Source organism: Plodia interpunctella, chromosome 17 (genome assembly GCF_027563975.2).
Source record: "Plodia interpunctella isolate USDA-ARS_2022_Savannah chromosome 17, ilPloInte3.2, whole genome shotgun sequence".
NCBI lineage: Eukaryota > Metazoa > Arthropoda > Insecta > Lepidoptera > Pyralidae > Plodia > Plodia interpunctella.
The window spans coordinates 7,668,477-7,689,826 of record NC_071310.1 but is presented as its reverse complement, the minus strand read 5'-3'; the positions used below and the strand labels follow the sequence as shown (position 1 = coordinate 7,689,826).

The following is a 21,350-nucleotide window of genomic DNA, read 5'->3' as shown; positions in this document are numbered from 1 at the left end:
CAAACCCTGGTGATAACGACCACGTAATAGGTGAATAAAAAAACATAGCCTATAATCGACTCATAGCATCAATAGCATTCCCAAGAAAGGTTAACGTCAGGCCGGTTATAAAATCACACGTCTTCAAAGTTTTAAGGTTATTTTAATCTGACCCCATGCTGTGTGGCTAAAATTTGGCTAAAGGTGGTGTAGTTACCGTTCTGTTTATAGATATTTACTAGGACCACCTGGCTACGGTAACCGTTTGGTCGATAAACTACTATTTGTGATGTGCTGAGCGGCTCAATGTGTTTGGGATATAGGTTTTAATAGAAAATAGTGTCAAAATGAATAACTACAAAATTTAAAATATTGTTTACTGATATCGATAACTTCTTGACAAGTGAGTACTTTCTTCTCTTCTCTGTACAAAGTCATATTTCTCATAGTTGAGGGTCGTGGTCATTAAGTGTAATGAAACAGACACAATGACTATCTTGGCATTATTAATGGAGTGGTTTGCCATTGCCTTCTCCATTATATACACAGACAGAGTACAAGTTTCCTCACGATGTTTTCCTTCACCGGAAGTGTCAGGCAGGCGGCCGCTTGTAAAATCATAGCCAATATTTACACGCTGACACTGGGCTTCACGGCGTCACAGCCCCGAATGCAACCGGGAACACGCGAAGATGAGTGAATGCTTATATCTTCAATTGTATATTAACTCTAAGTGCAGCATTGGTGTCGTAAGTTTGCATGTTTCTTTAATGACACAACAAAGAACTTGAGCTTACCGAAAAAAATCTTTAAAATTAATTTTTGAAACTCAGATCCTGCACAATCTATACAAATTAAAACTTCACGTTTTCAGCAAATACCAATTAAACATAAGCAAGAATGTCGAATAAAACCTACAACGATTTGCTATGCGCCACATCGGAGCTGTTAGTAGAAGCTACTCAAGCTGACGAAGCAATATTTCAGGCTGGTTCTGCTGAAAGAACAGTGATTCAACCTCTCCTTTCTGAACTAAGAATACGATATACAGTGCTCTTGGAAAAACTAGATAATGTGTATGACCAATTAATTCAGCCGCAGAAAAGGATCATTGTCAAAAGACTGCTTGAGGCATGTTTGGGACGGCTGATAGAAATCAAGCATGATTTAGTGGAGTTGCATTTATCGGATTTCACTTTTGATGACGATGAAGTATGTATATTCGAGTTATATTAACATACATATTTTAGTCTATTAGTTTGACTATTATTATTATGTCACAATGCTTTATATTATAAATGCGAAAGTTTGTGAGGATTTATGTATGTTATATTACTCTTTCATTTGGTCCTGGTAGAAGAGTTTAACGCAAGAAGTGCTGGCTTGAAGTAATTATGGATGATGTGTGTGTCATAAAGTATACCGAAGACCATAGGAAGTAGAAAAGAAAAAGTAGCAAAGCAAACCCTAAGCTCTGATGCTATGAATAGCAAAGAAGGAAACTAGGAAAATATTCGGTTGAGAGAGAGAGGTTAATAAAGAAGCGTATATTTGTGGTGCCTGTAAACAATCAAGATTATTTATGTGTTTGGAATTTTAGGCTCTAGAAAAACTCCAAATAACTCCGTTTGAGGCCGAACCAGTGATCCCTCAATTCTTTATCCGAGAGAGACAAGATGAGGTCGACAGTCGCAGGTTGTTTGTTTTGGAAACCTTAAGGAAACTTGGACATGAACCCGTGAAACCAGAACCTTTAGTTCTGACTGAACAACAAGCTGTCCTTATAATACAAAGCCATGAGAGAGCGAGGCAGGGAAGGTTGAGGCGAGTACAATATAAATATTTTCGTTAATGTATTTTTTATATAAATAAATTGCACAATTACATGTTCACATACAAAGATTAAAACAAAGAAGCTTCTTTTAAGAATGTTTCAATCTATTTAAGGTATCATCTTCGCTACAGAAATGGATTTAAAATAGGATTGATAATAGACCAAACTTTCTTAATAAGCTAAAAAAATAAGAATATGTACCTGAAATAATGTTACAATAGAAACAAACTTTAATAAACTAAATTATATTTATAGAGGACAGTTCATGAAAGAAATCCGACTCCTAAAAGAGAAAGGAAGAGATCAGAAAGGAGAAATGTCGGCATCAGCAGCCACTGCGATCCAAAAGGTGTGGAGAGGATTCCTTGCTAGAAGGGAAACAAAGAAACGGAAGAGAGATGAACAACTTCTGATAGGAATGGAGCTACCATCTTATTCTGTTTCAATGGAAATTAAGAAAGCGGAGGAGGTAATACCATTAAATATTATAGAATATGCACGACTTACAATGGCTTCTCATTATAATCTCACCTCACCTTGCTCTCTCTTATTTGTGAAATGACATGTTTACCTTCTTGAACGTTAATAAACGTTAAAGTTTACTTTTCAAATCGCTTCTTATTTTATATACCAAAGTTATATATTTGGATGACTGATTAAAAAGTATCCATTTCTTGCTACTAAAGTTTAAATTCGAATTAATGTGTTAAGAATGATACTAAAGTGTTAAAAAGGATGAAGTTATGACATTGACATTAAGAAACTAGAAGAAAATAATAAAAATATTAATATACGCTAATTTACTTTACAATTTATACAATTTCAGATAAAAGAATACAGAAGAAATCTTCAATTAGATAGGAAGAAAGAATATGAAGAAGCTTTAACTACGATTGAAGATCAACTAAGAACACAAAATGAATCTAAGATTAATGAGCAAATAGGTGATGAATTGAGAAGATGGATTTCAGAGTACTATGAAAGAACTGGGAGTCTACCAGAGTTTCCTTCAGAGGAAGGAGGAGGTAGTCGAGCTATGTATAGTAGACAAGGTAATATATCCATTCAGCTCCACGGTATAACTCTAATTTATTTTCCTTGCCAACCATCACTTCACCTAGCAACGTTTGTATATAAAGTTGAATCGTGTGTATAGAAAGTAACACTAAAATTTGCCACATTTTCTTCACTTGGAACTCTTTTTGAACAACTAGTTTTTATTTTCTTTTAGGTAGTTGGAAATCTAGCATCAATTTTATCAATGTATGTTGTATGTGTAAATACTAAATTATTTTTGTCGATATTAGTCATTATTAAAATATTTATGTATTTAGGAACCGGAATGGGTAGTGATTTAAGCAAATCATCCCCCGTATCATCCAAGGGATCTAAAAGAAGCAAAGAAAGTAAAGATAAAAAGGATGGTAATGGTGAAGACAATAAAGGAAAAGAAGAGGAAGAAAATATTGAAATGTTTAAATGTAGCCCCTCTGTGTTTTTGCAAGATATTGCTAATACTAATGAAGAGTAAGTTTGTTTCTCCTTACACGTGAGGACTATAAAAATTTCGCCTTCATAAGTATTGCTACCTACTGAAAGATATTTTTGTTCGACAGATTTGAAGATATTTGGAAGTTTAAAGACAATGACGACCCTCATGATAGATATTATAAAGACGTTATTGAAAGAGACAAAATGGTTAAAATTGAACAAGAAATACGAAATGTCGTTGATGAACTGATGAGAAATGAATTGGAATTACTACAGGCAGCATATGATAGAGATAGAGCATTTAAGGGCAAAAAGGGCAAGAAACCACAAAAAGTAAGTACTCTTCGAAAATATAAATTATATTACGCTTCCCGGGGCTTCCACTTCAAGGGATATAGGAGAAAAGGTACACAACAAGTCACTTTAAAGTAATTTAGATTTCTACTGAATTTGAATTTTGGAAATCGTTTGAATGGTTTCAAAGATTAAAACTTAAACTTACAAATGCGTCCAATTTATAATACCCGTAAATAGAAAATATGTAGAGCATCCATTTAAAAGTATTTAAAATTAATGATTTCCTTTTATAACATAGGCGCGCCGGGGAGGAAAGAAGAATAAAAAGAAGAAAGAAAAAGATTTAACTCCAGATAGAACGACTGAATCTCTTTTTGAAGAGCTTGTAACTAATGGCATAATACGTCCATATCCCATAGTAAAAATTTGTGATTATGTTGGAGAAAAATGCTATGTTGGTTCTGAAATGAGGAAGCAAGGTCTAGAGCCAACGCCATGCCTTGGAGATATAAGACAGTTGGTTAAAGAATTCTGTATACTGCCTCTTGGATCTGAACATGTGAGAAATAGTGCACCTTTGGTCAGATCAGTTTTGATATCAGGTAAATTGAAAAGGATAAAACTTAAAAAATATTAATATTTTATTATCGAACTTGGTGATAATATACAAATGTATTTTATAGGCCCTTCAGGTAGTGGTAAAAAAATGTTGGTCCATTCAGTATGCAGTGAGTTGGGGGCTGTTCTATTTGATCTGACTCCTGCCAATATTGTTGGGAAATACCCTGGAAAATCAGGACTGATAATGTTGATACATTTGGTCATGAAAGTATCAAGACTGTTGCAGCCTTCGGTTATTTGGATGGATGATGCGGAGAAGCCATTTGTGAAGAAGATACCAAAGACTGACAAAACTGATCCGAAAAGACTGAAAAAAGATTTGGTGAAGATAATAAAAGGTATGTAATTAATGTGACCAAACAAACTTTAATCATTTATTTGTAGATAGATTAGAATTAAGCAGCATTATTAAAAACGAATATATATATAAGTATATGTTATAAAATATAGTATCGTTGAGTTAGTATCCCATAACACAAGTCTCGAACTTACTTTGGGGCTAGCTCAATCTGTGTGATTTGTCGTAATATATTTATATTTTTTATAATTTATTTATATATAAGGCGGTATTGGTAACCCCCTGTTGTTGAATTTTTTGTGGAGATACAACATGGGCAAAATAACTATCATTACGGTCTGCTTTCTGAGGCAAAAACTAAAAAACTTTGGTGGAATTGAGTACCTTCGTACAACTCCATCGGGTTTAACGCATCCCGCAAATATCGCCGATAATATGATATATTTTCAGAGTAAAATAAATCTAGATATAATATAATATATATTGGAAGTACATGTTTTGACAATTTAGTGAATGTTTAACTGAGAATGTTTTCAACTTGATTGAGGAAATTTAATTTACACAATTCGATCTATAGACAATTTTAATTTACACAATTAGACAAAGTTTAATTTACACAATTAGATCTTTTGTATAGACAAATATATATATATATATATATTTTTGTCTATACAAAAGAAGAAAAAAAAAGCAAAGAGTATATTTGCTATTTTCAACGGAAAGTTTATCATAATTATAAGGAAAGCATTTCGAGATGCAAATCTTCCCATTTGAATATACCCATAGGTTGTAACTACTTGGAATACAGTTCTAGTTATCTGTTTTTTTTAGGTATATATCCCGAAGACCGTGTAGTGTTTATAGGCACGTCAAGGAGTCCTTGGGACGCGGAACAGAAGCTCCTCTATCAATGTTACAACAAAATGATCCTTATACCAAGGCCTGACTATGGAAGCATATCTTTATTCTGGAGAAGCAAGCTTCATAGAGCAGGTGCTCTGTCACCCAGGTTGGATATATCGTGTTTGTCCAGAGTTTCTGATTCTTATACTATTGGTAAGTAAAATTATTTTTATCATGCTCGAAATTATATAGCGTTGGTGTTATGATTCTTTATGTGACAATATCGTATTATAGCATTGATCGTTTTGAATCGGTTTTATTGTAAGAAAATCCTTCTGTTATCTCTAAGTTAAGTCTAAGTTTTCTTCTCAAATCCCATGCAATGTCTAATGTCACGCAATGTGCTATTATGTCATCATTATCACTACATAGTACAAGTTTCCGCTGTCTGTCTGCCTCCATGTATACTTAGCTAAAATCTATCTCTAAAACTACGCAACGGATTTTGATGCGATAAAATAGATAAAGCGATTTAAGAGGATGCTGCAGTATTTTGGGCCGCTAGTTTTATATAATTCGTTCAATGTAAGTGTGTACTCGAAAATATTGTTGCAGAAAAAATATTTACTCACTATGATTCCTGCGCGATGCCTTAAATAGGTACGTTGTTGCGTTTTCTTGCGGAAAATTTAACTATTTAACGAAATAGATCATTTTCTGCAAACATCTCAACATCAATGTTATTATCACTTATGACATTAATGTAGGAGCTATGAAAAAAAGCAATTTTTGTTTTAGGTACATTGCTTGCAGCCCTTGATACTGTATTGACAACGAAGAGACGTTTGCAGCTACGTATCAGAGCATTGACAGCCCAGGAGGTGGCTGTACAGTTAAGCTCCAGGGAACCAGTATATGCCGAACAGGTCTCTCTCTTTCTTATAATTCGAGCTCTCTTGATTGTATTGGAAGTTCTGTCGTAGGTCCAGGGTCAGCGTATAAAGTTTAAATTTTTGAAGATTCCGCTTTTAGCCGACCGCTGTCATAATATCCGCTCACCGCTGCTGAATGGAAAAAAGGTTTGCCTTTGATGGATACGTCAAGGAAGACATCATCGTGCAGTAATAGCAATTTTTTCTTTATTCACTTCTTTAGACATCAGTGGGAGGTTCTTGGTCTTATTTTACGTCGGAAACTAATATATTTTAAAAAGCATCAAGTTTTTATCCCCAGATAGAGCCAAAAGTCGCGACACTCAAATATTACGTTAGCTTTATGCGGGGGTTATTAGTGGAATCTGTTGCAAGCCTGTCTGTTTATATCTCCTGGGTGGAAAAATATAGACAATAAATTAGAAACACACAATTTTGTCCTACCTTCAATTTGGGTCTCTATCTATAAGCATAAAAATTTAAGCCATAATGTATCACAGCATACTGTGCTATGGCATAATGATTTTTAAGCATAACATTCTTACGCATAATGGTTTACGTATAATAATTCGAACCAAACCTAAAAGTTAATTATGCCAGATTTACCCGTATGCGAAAAATCAATTATGCCTTAGACCAATTATGCCAAAATATTGTATGCCAAAAAACATTAGGACAAAATAATTTATACCATAAAAATTGCCCCCCCTCAATTTATGTGGTGTACGGTACAATAAAAGAGTTCATTCATTCAATTTTCAGGACGCAGCGGCAGAAGCGTGGTGGTACAAAACGCCCATGGAGAAGCGAAGACAGAAGGCGATACAGAGGCTGGAGGAGTTACAGCAGCAGGATGCTGAAGAGAATGCTGCGTAGACGACTGTATCCTAATGGTCGTCATGTCGGACTGCAACACTGGAGGCCCCGGGTTCGATTCCGATCAGCTCAAGATGGACTACGATGGATCTTGGATATTTAGTTGCAAATATATTTATTTATGATATATAATGTAACCTATTAATGTCCCAATAATATTCAAAAACTAATAATTTAAAATCCTATTTTATGAGAATAGTAAAAGTATAATAATAAGATAATATCATCACATCTCCGTCCGAGATCGCTTCGAAGGTGGACGTGTCACAAGTTTAAATAAAATTATTATTTAAGTGCTCAAACAAAAAACGGTTCTAACAGTGTATACAGTGTGTTCATACTTTCCGGCCGATAATAGAAGTGCACTTACGTCGTTTTGCAAGAAGTATCAATTGAACGTCATATTGCAAGGTCACGGCGAGCGCGGCACTCGCTCCCCACCTTGAGGACAAAAGACAACTAATATTTCTGTTCTGCTCCGACGCAGCACGAAGCGACGGAAGATCTCACAGCGGTATACATATCTAAGCCTGCAAGACAAAGACGCACTACCGGGCTGTTTGACATGTCGACTCAGCATACACCACCGCACAGCAGTATGCTACCTGCTACAAACTTATTGAATATGAGCGGAGGATCCGATACACAACTAAACGTCATAACAAAACAACGAGATCGCGACTCAGCGAATATTACTCGCAGATTTAAAAGAAAGCTGGATGTAGACCAAGACGATATATATTCGGAGCTTATGCCTCAAATCACAGCCTTATTTCTCTCTTTCGAAAACAAACAAAATGCAAAAATGGATACTTTTTTGACCACAATTACGGAACAAAATTTAGAGATACAAAAAAGTATTGAATTCCTATCTTTAAAATATGATGATGTTATCTTGAAAATGGAACGTCTCGAAAGAGAAAATGACTCATACAAAAATCGGATTGAAACTTTAGAATCAAAAATAGAACTTTTGGAATCGGGTTCCTGCATGTCCCGCGTACAAATTAAAAATATTCCTAAGCAAAGTACTGAAAATAAGAATGTACTCATGGATATTGTCAAGAACATCGGGCATACGATAAAAAAACCCATAATGGACTCAGACATACGAGATATTTATCGTCTTAAATCAAAAAATGTGAAAAATAACCACATAGTAGTCGATTTTACTACTTTGAACTTAAAAACATCTGTGATTAAAAACTCCAGAATCTATGACAGAGAAAATCAAAATAACAGATTAAACACTTCACATATTGGATTACCAGGTGAGCCCTGCACTATCTACATTGATGAAGTATTGACGAAACACACCAGTGAGCTGTATTACCGGACAAGGGAATTCGTTAAGAAACACAATAAATATATGTGCTGGACCTCATATGGGAAAATATATGTCAAACAGAAAAATCAGCAAGATGCTAAGGTAATAAGAATAGTATCCGAAGATAATCTGCGTGAGTTACTATCAGGTTGACTATTACAGACATTCTTTTTTAATGGAAATGTGTTATTTTTAAGGCCCTTTGTTATAAACATGTTTATAACTCCTAGGTGCAAATGTTTTTTCTATACAATATACAAACCTCGTGATACACACTTAAATTCCTATTATATACTTAAAATATTATTGATTCGTTTTTTCAGTTCCCACTTAAATTATATCAACTATATACTTGGTGGTAAATTTGCAGATAGATTTGAGCATAGGTCTTTGTGGAGTGTGAATATTGTGCTACGTAACATTAAAATGTTGGTAAGTACTTGTAAGAAAATAGAACCGAGTTTCCATATTAGAACTATTTATACATATGTAAATAATATACAACAGAAAATTTCTACTTTAATATTTTCTATTTACTTGTACTTTAGAAACAATATTACTCAAATAATAATTGAGTCATTTTACTCAATAATTGCAGACATTTATTTACAAATAATTGATTTCATTGCAATTATCACAAATACGTACCAATACCCTGCTTTTCAAATAATTGTCAAATATGTGACGATACACATGATAAATTTTTCTATCCCGTCTTCGATCAGTTAAATATATATGATGATATAGAAAACACTACTAAATATAAATCAATATCCTGTAATGTAGAAGATGTTGTAGAACATATACCTAGATCCAAAATTAAATTATCCCTATTGACGCAAAATATAAGAAGCATAAACTGCAACTGTAATGAGATTGAAATACTTTTAGATAGAATAAAAACTGATATAGATATACTTATCTTAACCGAGTGTCGACTTGCTAATACCAACTCTGTTCCAAGTCTAAAAAATTATAACTCTTATTACACTACTCGAAATCCTATACAAAATGATGGTGTTGTAGTTTATGTTAAGGACACCATCAATGTAACTTCTGAAGAACCTATTTTTATGGATGCAAATTGTATAATTATAAAACTGAACAATCAAACGGTTTTAGTCGGCACATATCGCTCCCCTTCATATTCTAATATCTCACCTTTCTTGGCCTCTCTAAATGAACTTTTAACAAAGCTAAATAAATATCAAAATATTATTTATGTGGGGGATATAAATATTGCAATTAACCTTGATAAAATTGATCAGAGTTCCGAGGATTATTTAAATGTCATGGCTTATCATGGACTTCTTCCTGCTCATACTCTAGTTACCCGTGACGCTAGTCAAAAGAGTATTGATCACGTCTTTTTAAAATCAAATCTTCCAGCACTTACACTAGTTCCCAATGCCACGATTACTGATCATAAACCAGTAATTTCTTTTTTATTAAACACTAGTGTATGTAAACAAGAACCGATTGTACATAAAATCCTTGATGAAAAATCCTTAATTGAAGATATTAATACAATAAAAGCTGAGATCATATACCAATCAAAAGATCCGGAATTCTGTATAAATTACCTAATTGATGAAATAAGTAAACTAATCCAAAAAAATACCAGAGTTTATCAAAGTTCACGGCGTAAAAGAATTATCAAACCTTGGCTGACGCCAGGCTTACTCCGCTGCATACAAAATAGGGATAATCTGCATCTTAAGCAAAAGCAGGATCCCACAAACGACACCCTTAAAATAACTTATAAACGTTATAGAAATTACTGCAATGAACTTTTAAAATCAGTTAAAAAAACGTATGACAGTGATCAAGTTGAAAAGGCAGGTAAGGACAATAAAAAAATGTGGGAGGCTGTTAAGGCTATTTCTAATATTTCAAATAAATCGAATTCTATTCCTAAAGAACTACTAACACTAGCGCCTGACCCACAAGACTCTTTAAACTTAGTAAATAAATATTTTACAAATGTTGGTAAAAATCTCGCAGATAAGATAACAAAAAATAAACAACATAATAAAACAGCTGATAAAAAGATAAAAAATACATTAAATTCGCTAGTATTAACAGAAACAGACGAGGAAGAGGTTAACACGGTAATCAACGGACTAAAAAATGAGTGTTCGGTCGGATGGGATGGAATATCAAATAAAATTATAAAACTTTGTAAACCATTCCTAGTCCCGATACTAACGTATATTATCAACCTGTGCTTTACGAGAGGAATTTTTCCTACGGCTCTTAAAAAATCTGTTGTAGTTCCAATTTACAAAGATGGTGACAGAGACTGTGTCGGAAGCTATAGGCCAATTTCCCTTTTGCCAGCATTTTCAAAAATACTCGAAAAAATTATTAATAATCGACTAGTAAATTATTTGGAAAAGTACAATATATTCTCAAAGAACCAACACGGTTTTCGAAAAGGTAAATCCACAACAGACGCAGTTCAAGATCTGAATGAATTTTTAACTCAAAATCTAGATGCAGGACAAAAATGTTTAGGAATTTTTCTTGATTTGGCCAAGGCTTTTGACACGGTCTCTGTCTCCATCTTGATAAATAAACTACAAGACATAGGGGTTAGAGGGGTCCAGTTGCAGATCTTCGAAAGCTATCTCTCGGGCCGTAGCCAACAAGTAAAGATAGGCACGTACTTAAGTGACGCCATGCCCATTACTCACGGAGTCCCTCAGGGCAGCATACTGGGTCCCACTCTCTTTCTCATTTATATAAATGATATATGTCTTACTGAATTAACACATGGTAAACTTGTAGCATATGCAGACGATACAGCGCTTGTGTTTGCTGCTGATTCCTGGAGAGAGGTTTTTGAGGCTGCTCAGAATGGACTTAATGATATAACAGCTATGCTAAATAACAATGATCTATCCCTTAATACAAATAAAACAAAATACATTTGCTTTTCCATTAGAAATACCATCAGTAGTCAAAACTTAAAATCGAATTTGATAATACATAAATGCGCTTTAGATTCTAACTCTTGTAATTGTCCACATTTAGAAAATACAACTTATCTAAAATATTTAGGTGTAATATATGATAATAATCTTAGCTTCAAAAGACATATAAATTCTGTCACAAACAGACTACGGAAACTCATGGTGGTTTTTAAGAAACTAAGACACTGTGTGAAGCCTAAAACTCTAAAAACAATATACTTTGCTTTATGTCAAACCGTAGCACAATACTGCATCTTGATATGGGGTGGTGCTCCTAAAACAATTCTGAAACCACTTGAGGTTGCACAAAGAGGAATTTTAAAAATATCTAAATTTAAAAATATTCTTTATCCCACTAAAACTTTGTATCAAGAATGTGAAGTTCTTACAATCCGACAACTGTTCATTGTAGCAACTATTCTCACACAACATGGAAAGATGCATTTCGATGAAGCCTTATTAAAAAAACGCAAATCTCATAATATTTGTAAAATAAAAGGATGTAATACTTTTTTTGCACATAAATTTTTCTCCTTTTTAGGACCTTACCTATATAGTAAAATACATAAAAAGATTTCTATTTACACAAGTACAAAATACCAGTGCAAAAGGAATGTTTCTGCATGGTTACTTACCTTATCTTATGAGGATACTGAAAACTTGTTAGATGTTTTAAAATAAGATCATAGGACTGTTATTTGTACACATACTACTCATTTTTTGTAATCATTTAATGGGAACTAAAAAGAAAAATATATTATAAATATTTAACTTCTTTTCAAAGCATGTATTTTTTCTTTCATATTTGAACGTTCACTTTCTTACAAAATGTTGATCACTTGATTATGTATTGGGAGGGAGCCTGGAGATCTGTAGTACAGGTTTCGACCTAGTTCAGACTCCAGACTCTCACAAGGACTAGGTATTTCTCTTTGCACAACATGTATGTAAACCTTGAAATTGTAACTACTTATGTACCCATATCCTTGTGAGAAGTGAATAAAGAAAATTATTATTATTATTATTAATATGCATATTAAATTGTATGTTTAAGTATGTTTTTGATGTTTTATATGCTGAAAATATTTTGCCAATTAAATACAACAAATCAACCTAAGTTAAGGTTTTTATTACTAAAATTATATCAAAAGCCAAGTCCCTTAATATTATCCTTATTATATTATAAAACAAAGCCATACGCATCGTCTGTCTGTTAAAAAACTGAACTGAACGAAAACTGTCTGATAAACTCAAAAGCGCACGGATTTTCATGCGGTTTTAACCGGTAGATAATGTTATTCCTGAGGAAGGTTTACTTGTATAGTTTTTACCCGAGCGAAGCCGGGACCAGCCGCAAGTTTATTTATAAAGTAATTTATTTTACCACCTATCCTTAGAATTAATAAAAAAGGCATTAACTCAACGAATCTAAGAAAAAATCCTTCCGAGAAGCTCATTCCACATAAAGTTTCAGACATTCAGCATCTGTTGTTTCCCACGGGACAGATGAAGAGAAGGAGGGAAATCCCGGGAGACGATTGAAAAATCGTGTTTAACACAAATAATTCTGATTTTTGTTGAGTAACTGAGAGTTTTATGTAATTGAGTTCTTCGCTTATTTTTAAAGAATATTAAGTTTTGTAGAAAAAGATCCGCTGCGCCAGAACAAGATGGCGGGACGATTTAGATGCGACAAATAAAAATTGGAGTTACGCAATGGACAAACAAGGATGGCAAAATAGAAGGCCTTTGCCCAGCAGTGGGACACTACAGGCTGTTGAAATCAAGTTTTATAGACAAACAGGAAAATTTAAAAAAAGTCAAGTTTTGAAGAATGTGTGAATGAAAAATACAGGATGTTTTAAAAATGACTATATACAAACGATACGTAGTGGTTAGCTACGGTGCCTTTGGTATCCGTTGTGTGAAGTTTCTAGTTATATAACGCTTGTAAAAAGGGTGCTCGTGAGGTTACATAATATGACTCGAAAAAGTGACTGTGAAGGCGTAATTTCTGAATAAATGATTTGGTTTTCTTATTCGTTATAGTGGACGCGACGAACTGTCGACTACTTTTTAGAAGTGTTATAATATTATCTTGATACTTGGCACAAAGGATTCACCGATGATATTACCATATCGTACCGCTAGGATATTTTTTTGTTTGGTAGTTTTTATTCGGTAGTTTTCTGTTTGGTAGTTTTTTATTTGGTAGTTTTTTATTTGGTAATATCCAATATAGTTTTGAAACCACAAACTTTTCAAATCGTATGAAATCATCAAATCGTTATGCTTTCTGGATTGATACAGCATATATAGGGTTACTGGTATCTAACATATAACATTTCAAAGGCGCATAATTGGTACATACAGACTGACATCTTTTGTTTTAAGACTATTGTCTAAAATTATAAATACAAAAAAAATTCTTTTTTTAATTTTAATGCCGTTTCTATAAAACGTTAACTCTATGTTCGATTTCGCTACATAACGCTACTACTCATGTCTCTTGTTGCTTGGCTATTACATAGAGTCAAGATGTGTAGAATCTCCATGTAGATTGCATTATTTTTTATATGAAAAAAAAAACCTACGAATCACAAAAAGTCGTAGAATAAAAGTTGTACGTTTTGATGTAAGTACCCAAGGTAGTCTAGTCTAGGTAGGTAGGTAAGTTTTGCGTTCAATTGATTTAAGTTCAACTGGGTACCTTTTTTTCGGATATTTTTATTGTCCTATTGTTTTTTGACATACCGTTTTTGGCATACAATATTTTGGCATAATGGCTCAAAGGCATATTTTTGGCATACCTACAGGTAAACGTGTCATAATTAACTTTTAAGTTAGTTTAGATCAGTAGCTTCAAATAGTTATGCGTGAGAAAGGTTATGATTAAAAATCATTATGCCATAATACAGTACGCTAATATTACATTAGGCTTAAATTTTTATGATTATAGATGAACCGATGAATGATGTTGATGAAGAGACCTATGATCACCACCCCTAATCTGCACTAAATCCTGTAAAAAACCTTTATAATCATCAAAACGGAACGTTAAAAATCAAACCTGTTAACATATAACTGAAAAAAAGTAAACTTGTGTATACACAAAAGCTAGATTTTCAAGTTGTGCCCCCAGGTGTTCATGCCTTTGTGTCCGACTCTTTAGAGAAAACATTTTAACAATTTTGTTTTTCTTTTATCACAATACTTTTGAGTAATATGAAGAATTTATATTTATCTATACTGCGTTTGTGATATTTGTATGTTTGAGGCGGGTAATCTCCGAAACTACCGAACCGATTTCAAAAATTATTTCACTATTAGAAAGATACATTATCCAAGATTGTTGTAGACTATGTTTTATGTCAAATTTCCTACGGGAGGGAAGCCCCGGGCAACATCCAGTATACTATATTTTTTTCTGTTACAACTGAGCTTAGTTTATTATGGATGCTAGGTAATAAATTAAAAATAAACGTTTATTTTCTCCACAATTACAAGGTTTATGAATTATTTTAATTTATCATGATAAAAACTTTTACAACTAGTGAGACGAAGTTTATTTTCAGTGTTCTCATTAAACCTTGGATTATATCCGCACATAAACTTTTTTGGGTTTTATTATTCAAACGTTCCATTATTTTGGACTCATGTCAGGACTCCATTGCACACATTTGAGCATTACAACATATTACATTATAATATAATAATAAGTTTTAGCAGGGTTAACAATAAAGATAACAAAATATATAAATAAATATATTAGGACAAATCACACAGATTGAGCTAGCCCCAAAGTAAGTTCGAAACTCGTGTAATGGGATACTAACTCAACGATACCATATTTTATAACAAATAAGTACCTAAACATCCAAGACCCGGCCTAGTCAGAAAAAGATCATTTTCCATCATGACCCGACCGGGGATCGAACCCAGGACTTCTCGGTTCAGAGGCAAGCACTTTAGGTCGTCATCAATAAATATAAGGACGTTATTTATATGTAGTCACACTTCAAAATTAGCACCCCAAAGCCACATACAAACCTGTAAATAGATTGGTTAGCTCGTCAGAGCTACCTCGAAGCGATGCTGCAAAATTACTGGGAATCCAAGCTTGCAAGACATGCATATTCTATGGGCCCGTTAACCAGCTCTGTTTATCTCTTGCATTCTAACCTCGACCTAAAGACCTATGTTCACATTGGTCGTGTAGATTATATTCCTTTGTTTTTGGCTAATTATATCTCCCACACTGGTATAATATTCTCAGGTTTTAATAGCTTGCTATTTATCACACATTTTGTTCATTTTCTTACATAATAATATATATGTAACTTAATTCTTTTTATAACAACATTATAATTATACCTAAGATTTGTGACCACAAGAAAAAAAACAATAATTTCTATCTATATACTCTAGGTTATATTCACGACGTAGGAGCTTCCGTGCTTCATGGAGTCCTAGAAGCTTTAGTCCTTAAAAGCTTCAGTCCTTAATAATTATAGAAAAAAAAATCCATAATGACTAAAAAAAAAGCTTAAAATTTCAAAGATCCTGCGGCGGTTTATCAGCTGACTTACGTCATATATTTTTGGATGGGAACTAACCAAAATTGGTAACACAGTCTGGACTTAAAGAGTTGGCAGTCGACCTACTTCTATTGACATCCTTATCAGATAAACTTATAATTTTGTTATTAGTAAGGAGTTGTAATAAATTAAGATTTTAACTAGCGCAATGTGAACATCGCCTAACTCCCAGCATTTACGGTAATGGCGTCGCATTGGACACTGAGTGGCGACATTTGTCAGGACGCGCACAATTAATGGTTATTGATGGAATTGAACTATTTTGTTTCGGTCGCATTAGCGGTTTCATTCGTTCCATGTATTTCAGATGCAGTTGTCGAAAATTAATGGTGTTGTAACGATTTGCTGTGTTTTATTCATATTTTACTAGCTGCGCCCGCGGCTTCGCCCGCGTGGATTTCTCTGAGAAAGATTTTCATACAAACACACATGATTTTCATACAAAGTTTCACCCCTCATTATTGTCATCTATGAGTTGATTTTTGAAAAAAAAGTAGCCTATTTGAACTTTTTGAACGGGGCTCTTTTAACTGCTTGCATACCAAATTTCATCAAAATCGGTCTAGCGGTTTAGCCGTGAAAGCGGAATAGATAGACTTTCGCGTTTAGAATATTAGTATGATTTTAAAATAATAAAATAAAATATAGACTAGACACACATAACAACTTTCTTGGCATTAGTAAAGGAGTGATTTGTCATTGCCTTCTCCGTTTCAGACACAAGTTAATAACAGGTTTCCTCACCATGTTTTCCTTCACCGGAAGCAAGTGGTGGTCGATAAAAACGACTGACGGTATACATGAGTCAGATTGGTATACAAACTCATGTGGCACGAGTAGGGTTCGAACCTGGAACCATTCCATCACAGGCGGACGGTCTCATCCACTGGAACACCACCGTGCACCGCTCCAATAGTTGCTCCCAATATATATTGTCAGTCTGTCACATTCACTCAAAACTACCTTTGTATTATCTAATGCACGAGACCATCTTTGTATTGATGTATAGGTACAATTTCATAAGGCTACAGACGAACAAACAAACATCATGCTAGCTCCAGACTGTCGCCGAACTCGGACACATACCGACGCGAATGCGTGAACATTGCGTAGTTAGTACGAGTGCTATTATTTGCCGCAATGAAAGATCAGCAATGTATACCGAATTCGCCACAGTTCGGCGAACTGTTAGCAGTGTGTAGCCGGCAGTGTACAATGTAAACTAAATCAATAAATGCTTTCACCCAGTTCGTTATGTCAATCGGCAAACCGTCCGTAGAAATGCTCATGAATATCGCATGTGCCAAATTGCCTGCAGCATTCTGATTTGTCCATCAATAATGTAGGTATTATTGGCTGAATCAAAGGGTTTAGCTTGGTCTAAATTAGAGAGACAGATATATATATATATATTGACGACCTCGGTGGCGCATTGGTAAAGTTCTTGCCACTGAACCGAGAGGTCCCGGGTTCGATCCCCAGTCGGGTCATGATGGAAAATGATCTTTTTCTGATTGGCCCGGGTCTTGGATGTTTATCTATGTATGTATTTGTTATAAAATATAGTATTGTTGAGTTAGTATCCTATGATACAAGTCTCGAACTTACTTTGGGACTAGCTCAATCTGTGTGATTTGTCCTAATATATTAAATTAAATTATTAAATATATATATATATATATATATATTTAGAGTTAAATGGTTAATTATAGATTCAGTCTAACTTTTGTTATCAAATGTTTGTTTATTATATTAAATTATAATTCAAATTAATTTCATATTTGTAGGTACTTTAGTTTTAATTGTAGATTAATTTAGTTGTTCATTTATAATCTAATTTTTTTCATTAGTTCAAGTTTAGTTCAAAAAACGATTGAATGACACCTCACATTTCGGGTATCTTTGCTTGTATGGTCGGATTAAAAAATCCACAGTCCACAGTCAATCCACTTCATATTCAAACTATGCAATATTTGAATTCATTCGCGTCGGCATCTAAATTAGGCGACAGTGTGTAGCCAGATCATTAACGTTTGATAGATTTAAAAGAAATTTCACCGCTTAATAAAAATCCAAAAAAGAGGTAAGGAAATATTTAATCTGTTTTTATTAAAAGCCTTAATAAAAAGCGGCCGGTTGTGACCATCTTAATTAAGAGGGTTTCAAAGATGTCAATAAAATTCTTTAAGCTGTAGATCCTGTTTTAGCTTTAAAAGGTTTTAATTATAATGATTTGCACAGATTTGGCTAAGTTTCAAAGAAGTTGGTAATTAAAGAAAAAATTAAATATTTGCGTGCGTTTGACCTCAATCTAGTCTGATGAAGATGCAATGAATGAATGAATGAATGAATGATGGAAAGAAATCAAGTCTGAAGCAAATATGTGGTTTAGGTCTCGCAAGCTCAAAAAATGTCCATTCAATTTTAAAGTTATATACCTAGTTATTATTCAAAAAATGGTGTAAACTCTTCTGCATGCCAGAAGGGCTTACCATTTTAGGGACCGACACTGTAAACCTACTTCTCAGCATATTGCTGGTTGCGTTCGGGGTTGTGAAGCCGCAACCCCGCGCGTCAATGTAAAAAAAATTCAGCTGTGACATTACAACTAGCCGCCTGTCTGACGTCAACTTCTCATATTGCCTATCAGCTGCCTAGGCAATGTGTCCATTAGTCACCTCCTACGATATACTTGGGAGGATATGGGATGGTCTAGGGAGGAACCACACGCCACCGCCTTAGAGTTGACGCCTGGCAAGAACTGCAAGAAGAACGAAAAACATGGCGTCACGCGGCACGAAGCCAAAAGATTGTAACTTTGAAAAATGTGTTTTGAGATATTTTAAATTATATCTTATATGTAAAAAAAAAAATTGTAAAAAAAATTTGTATTCGCGAGGTCTACGTTCGCGGCGAACAATTAGTTTAAACACAGTACGTACAGTCGCCTAACACATGTTGTGAGCCGAGGAACAAAACTACCTACTAGACAAAAACATATGTTTTTACTATATTTATACTAATAAAATTATTTAACCTATTATAAATAAATATCAATATTAGACAGTCAACGTTAGTCATCTTGAAATGTCTTTTAGCAGACTAATCTAATGAGGATGAATTTCACGAGCATTTTGAACTCCGCCGCGGGGAACTATTACGTTTTACCATAGACAGTAATCAATTTAATTACCCCATGTTACAAATAAGTAAAGTACTGTTACAATGTTAATTTTGCAAAAGTTTAATTTAAAAAAAAAATGATTATTTAAAAAAAATGTTGGACACTAATGAAACGCTACTCGCGTTCAAACGCTCGCGAAATTCACCCATGAATGGTTAAAAAAGAACGTAAAATCCTTAGCGCTCATTACAATCAAACATTATAACCCTACTATAATAATTCGATATTACTCCCATAATCCGGGTAGTGGAAGCGGGCCGCTATATTTTGTGGCTTATCCCCCTTGTCATAAGCTACCGTGGCCTTAAGGTAATAATTTTACGAGATCCCCTTAAGTTCGTGATCTGATAGCATTCTCGTTGACTACACTTCGTTTCTGTTCACGAATAGTGTAATGTAGTCTTCTTGATTTTTTAATTCGATAGATTTTTTAATCGAGAAATTATAGCGATAAACGTCATTGCTTTATTTAAATTTCTGAATTAAATTTGCCTTTTGAACTTAGGTATTTTTTGGCTTTTGTATTCCTTATACTCGTATAATGGATAGATTTGTAACTTTATTTATTTCAATTATTTGTACTTACGCACAAACTTATTTACTTTGATATGTATAATTTTTCATATCTGAATAGGTACCCGTCGATTTTGTTTAATATTGAATTTGAAGCACAAGAAGATTCCAGTTGTTACATAACAAATTGATAATTATACCCTGTTCATCTTGGACTGAGACAAAAGGTAAACAAATAAAAAGATAAACAAGCCAAAATTTTAAGAAACGGTAACGGTAGAAATTCAGTGGAAGACGTCCTTCTTAGCCGGAGGATTTGGATTGGATTATTATTATTCTCTACTCAAATATTCGATATTTTGTTATAAAACTTTAGAATTTTGGAAATATATGTACAGTTACAACAGCACATGAACGCTGCATGAACCTCTCTGGCGCGGTAATAGCGGCGAGTTTGTAATGTATTTTTGAAGGTTGATGTGCTGTTTGACTGTACTAGCCCAAAGTCAACAAGCAGGTGCACAATAAACCAACATTTCAAACGCCTGATCCAAGCTAGAGTGCCAGCGTCGCTGGACCCAGCTTAAGTTCCTACCACATCCAATCAGAGCACGTTGTCTGAGAGCGTGGTCCAAAGATAATATCAATTTTTCCACGCCATCTTTTTTATCGACGCCATCTCTTGGTAAATAATAGGTTATCCTAATCCCAACTTCCTAACTAACATAACAAATATTATAAATGCGAAAGTAAGGATGTTTGTTTGTAACCTCTTTACGTTCTATTTAGTCAACCAATATTCTTGAAATTTTGCATACATGTAGTTTGAAGTATAAAGAAGGAAATAGGACCTTTCATCCCGGAAAATTAACGCGAGCGAAGCTGCGAGCAAAAACTAGTCTATATATATATATATATCTCGCTCAAAGAATCAGTATTGTCATATAACGTGACTAAACTGCCAACCTTCTGGGCACGTTATTTCAAGATAACAAATTGCAGGAACGTTACGTTTTTGCAAATAAATAGGTAGGTGTTACTTAAAATTTATTTTTTCCAAATATATTTTTTAAGTAAACTTATTTAAAAAATATATTGGGAATTACGTTGGCTTAGGTAATAAATAAATTTGATTGAACTAAGAATAAACTATACTATACAATGGAAATATAGTATAGATTTTAAAATATAAACTAAGTATAATAATATAGAGAAGATTATTCAGTTTTCAAGGAAATTACCTATAAGTGTTAGAATAATGTATCAAAATAAAGGAAAACTATACTGTTCAAATGAGTTTCATTCGGCATTTCTTCTCAGCAGTGGTCGTTCCGAAATGCCAGTAGTTTGTAGCTTGTGAGAAATAACTATAAATATTGACGGGAAAAAGTGTCTGTGAAGGTCTAATTTCTGAATAAATTATTTGAATTTGAATTTGAATTTTGAAGTCGTATATAGTAAAATTGAAAAAAGTTATTTTAGAACGTGTCTGAATGTTCAAAAGATTTAAGGCCGATATAGACCATATGCGTTTATTGTATGGAATTATGGCATGCACGCACGCATGTGTTGTAATAATTTA

At 33.8% G+C, this 21,350-nt stretch overlaps 1 protein-coding gene across 1 annotated transcript; it reads left to right on the top strand.

Moving 5' to 3' along the window:
• Positions 1 to 277: 277 nt before the first annotated feature.
• LOC128677061 (uncharacterized protein) lies at positions 278 to 7,372 on the top strand. Its single transcript, XM_053757635.1, has 12 exons — positions 278 to 382; positions 854 to 1,191; positions 1,580 to 1,803; positions 2,069 to 2,282; positions 2,640 to 2,865; positions 3,148 to 3,340; positions 3,430 to 3,637; positions 3,900 to 4,203; positions 4,285 to 4,560; positions 5,352 to 5,576; positions 6,162 to 6,289; positions 7,058 to 7,372. The coding sequence occupies exons 2-12, from the start codon at positions 880 to 882 to the stop codon at positions 7,169 to 7,171; spliced, it is 2,424 nt and encodes an 807-aa protein (XP_053613610.1). The 5' UTR covers positions 278 to 382; positions 854 to 879; the 3' UTR covers positions 7,172 to 7,372.
• Positions 7,373 to 21,350: the final 13,978 nt, after the last annotated feature.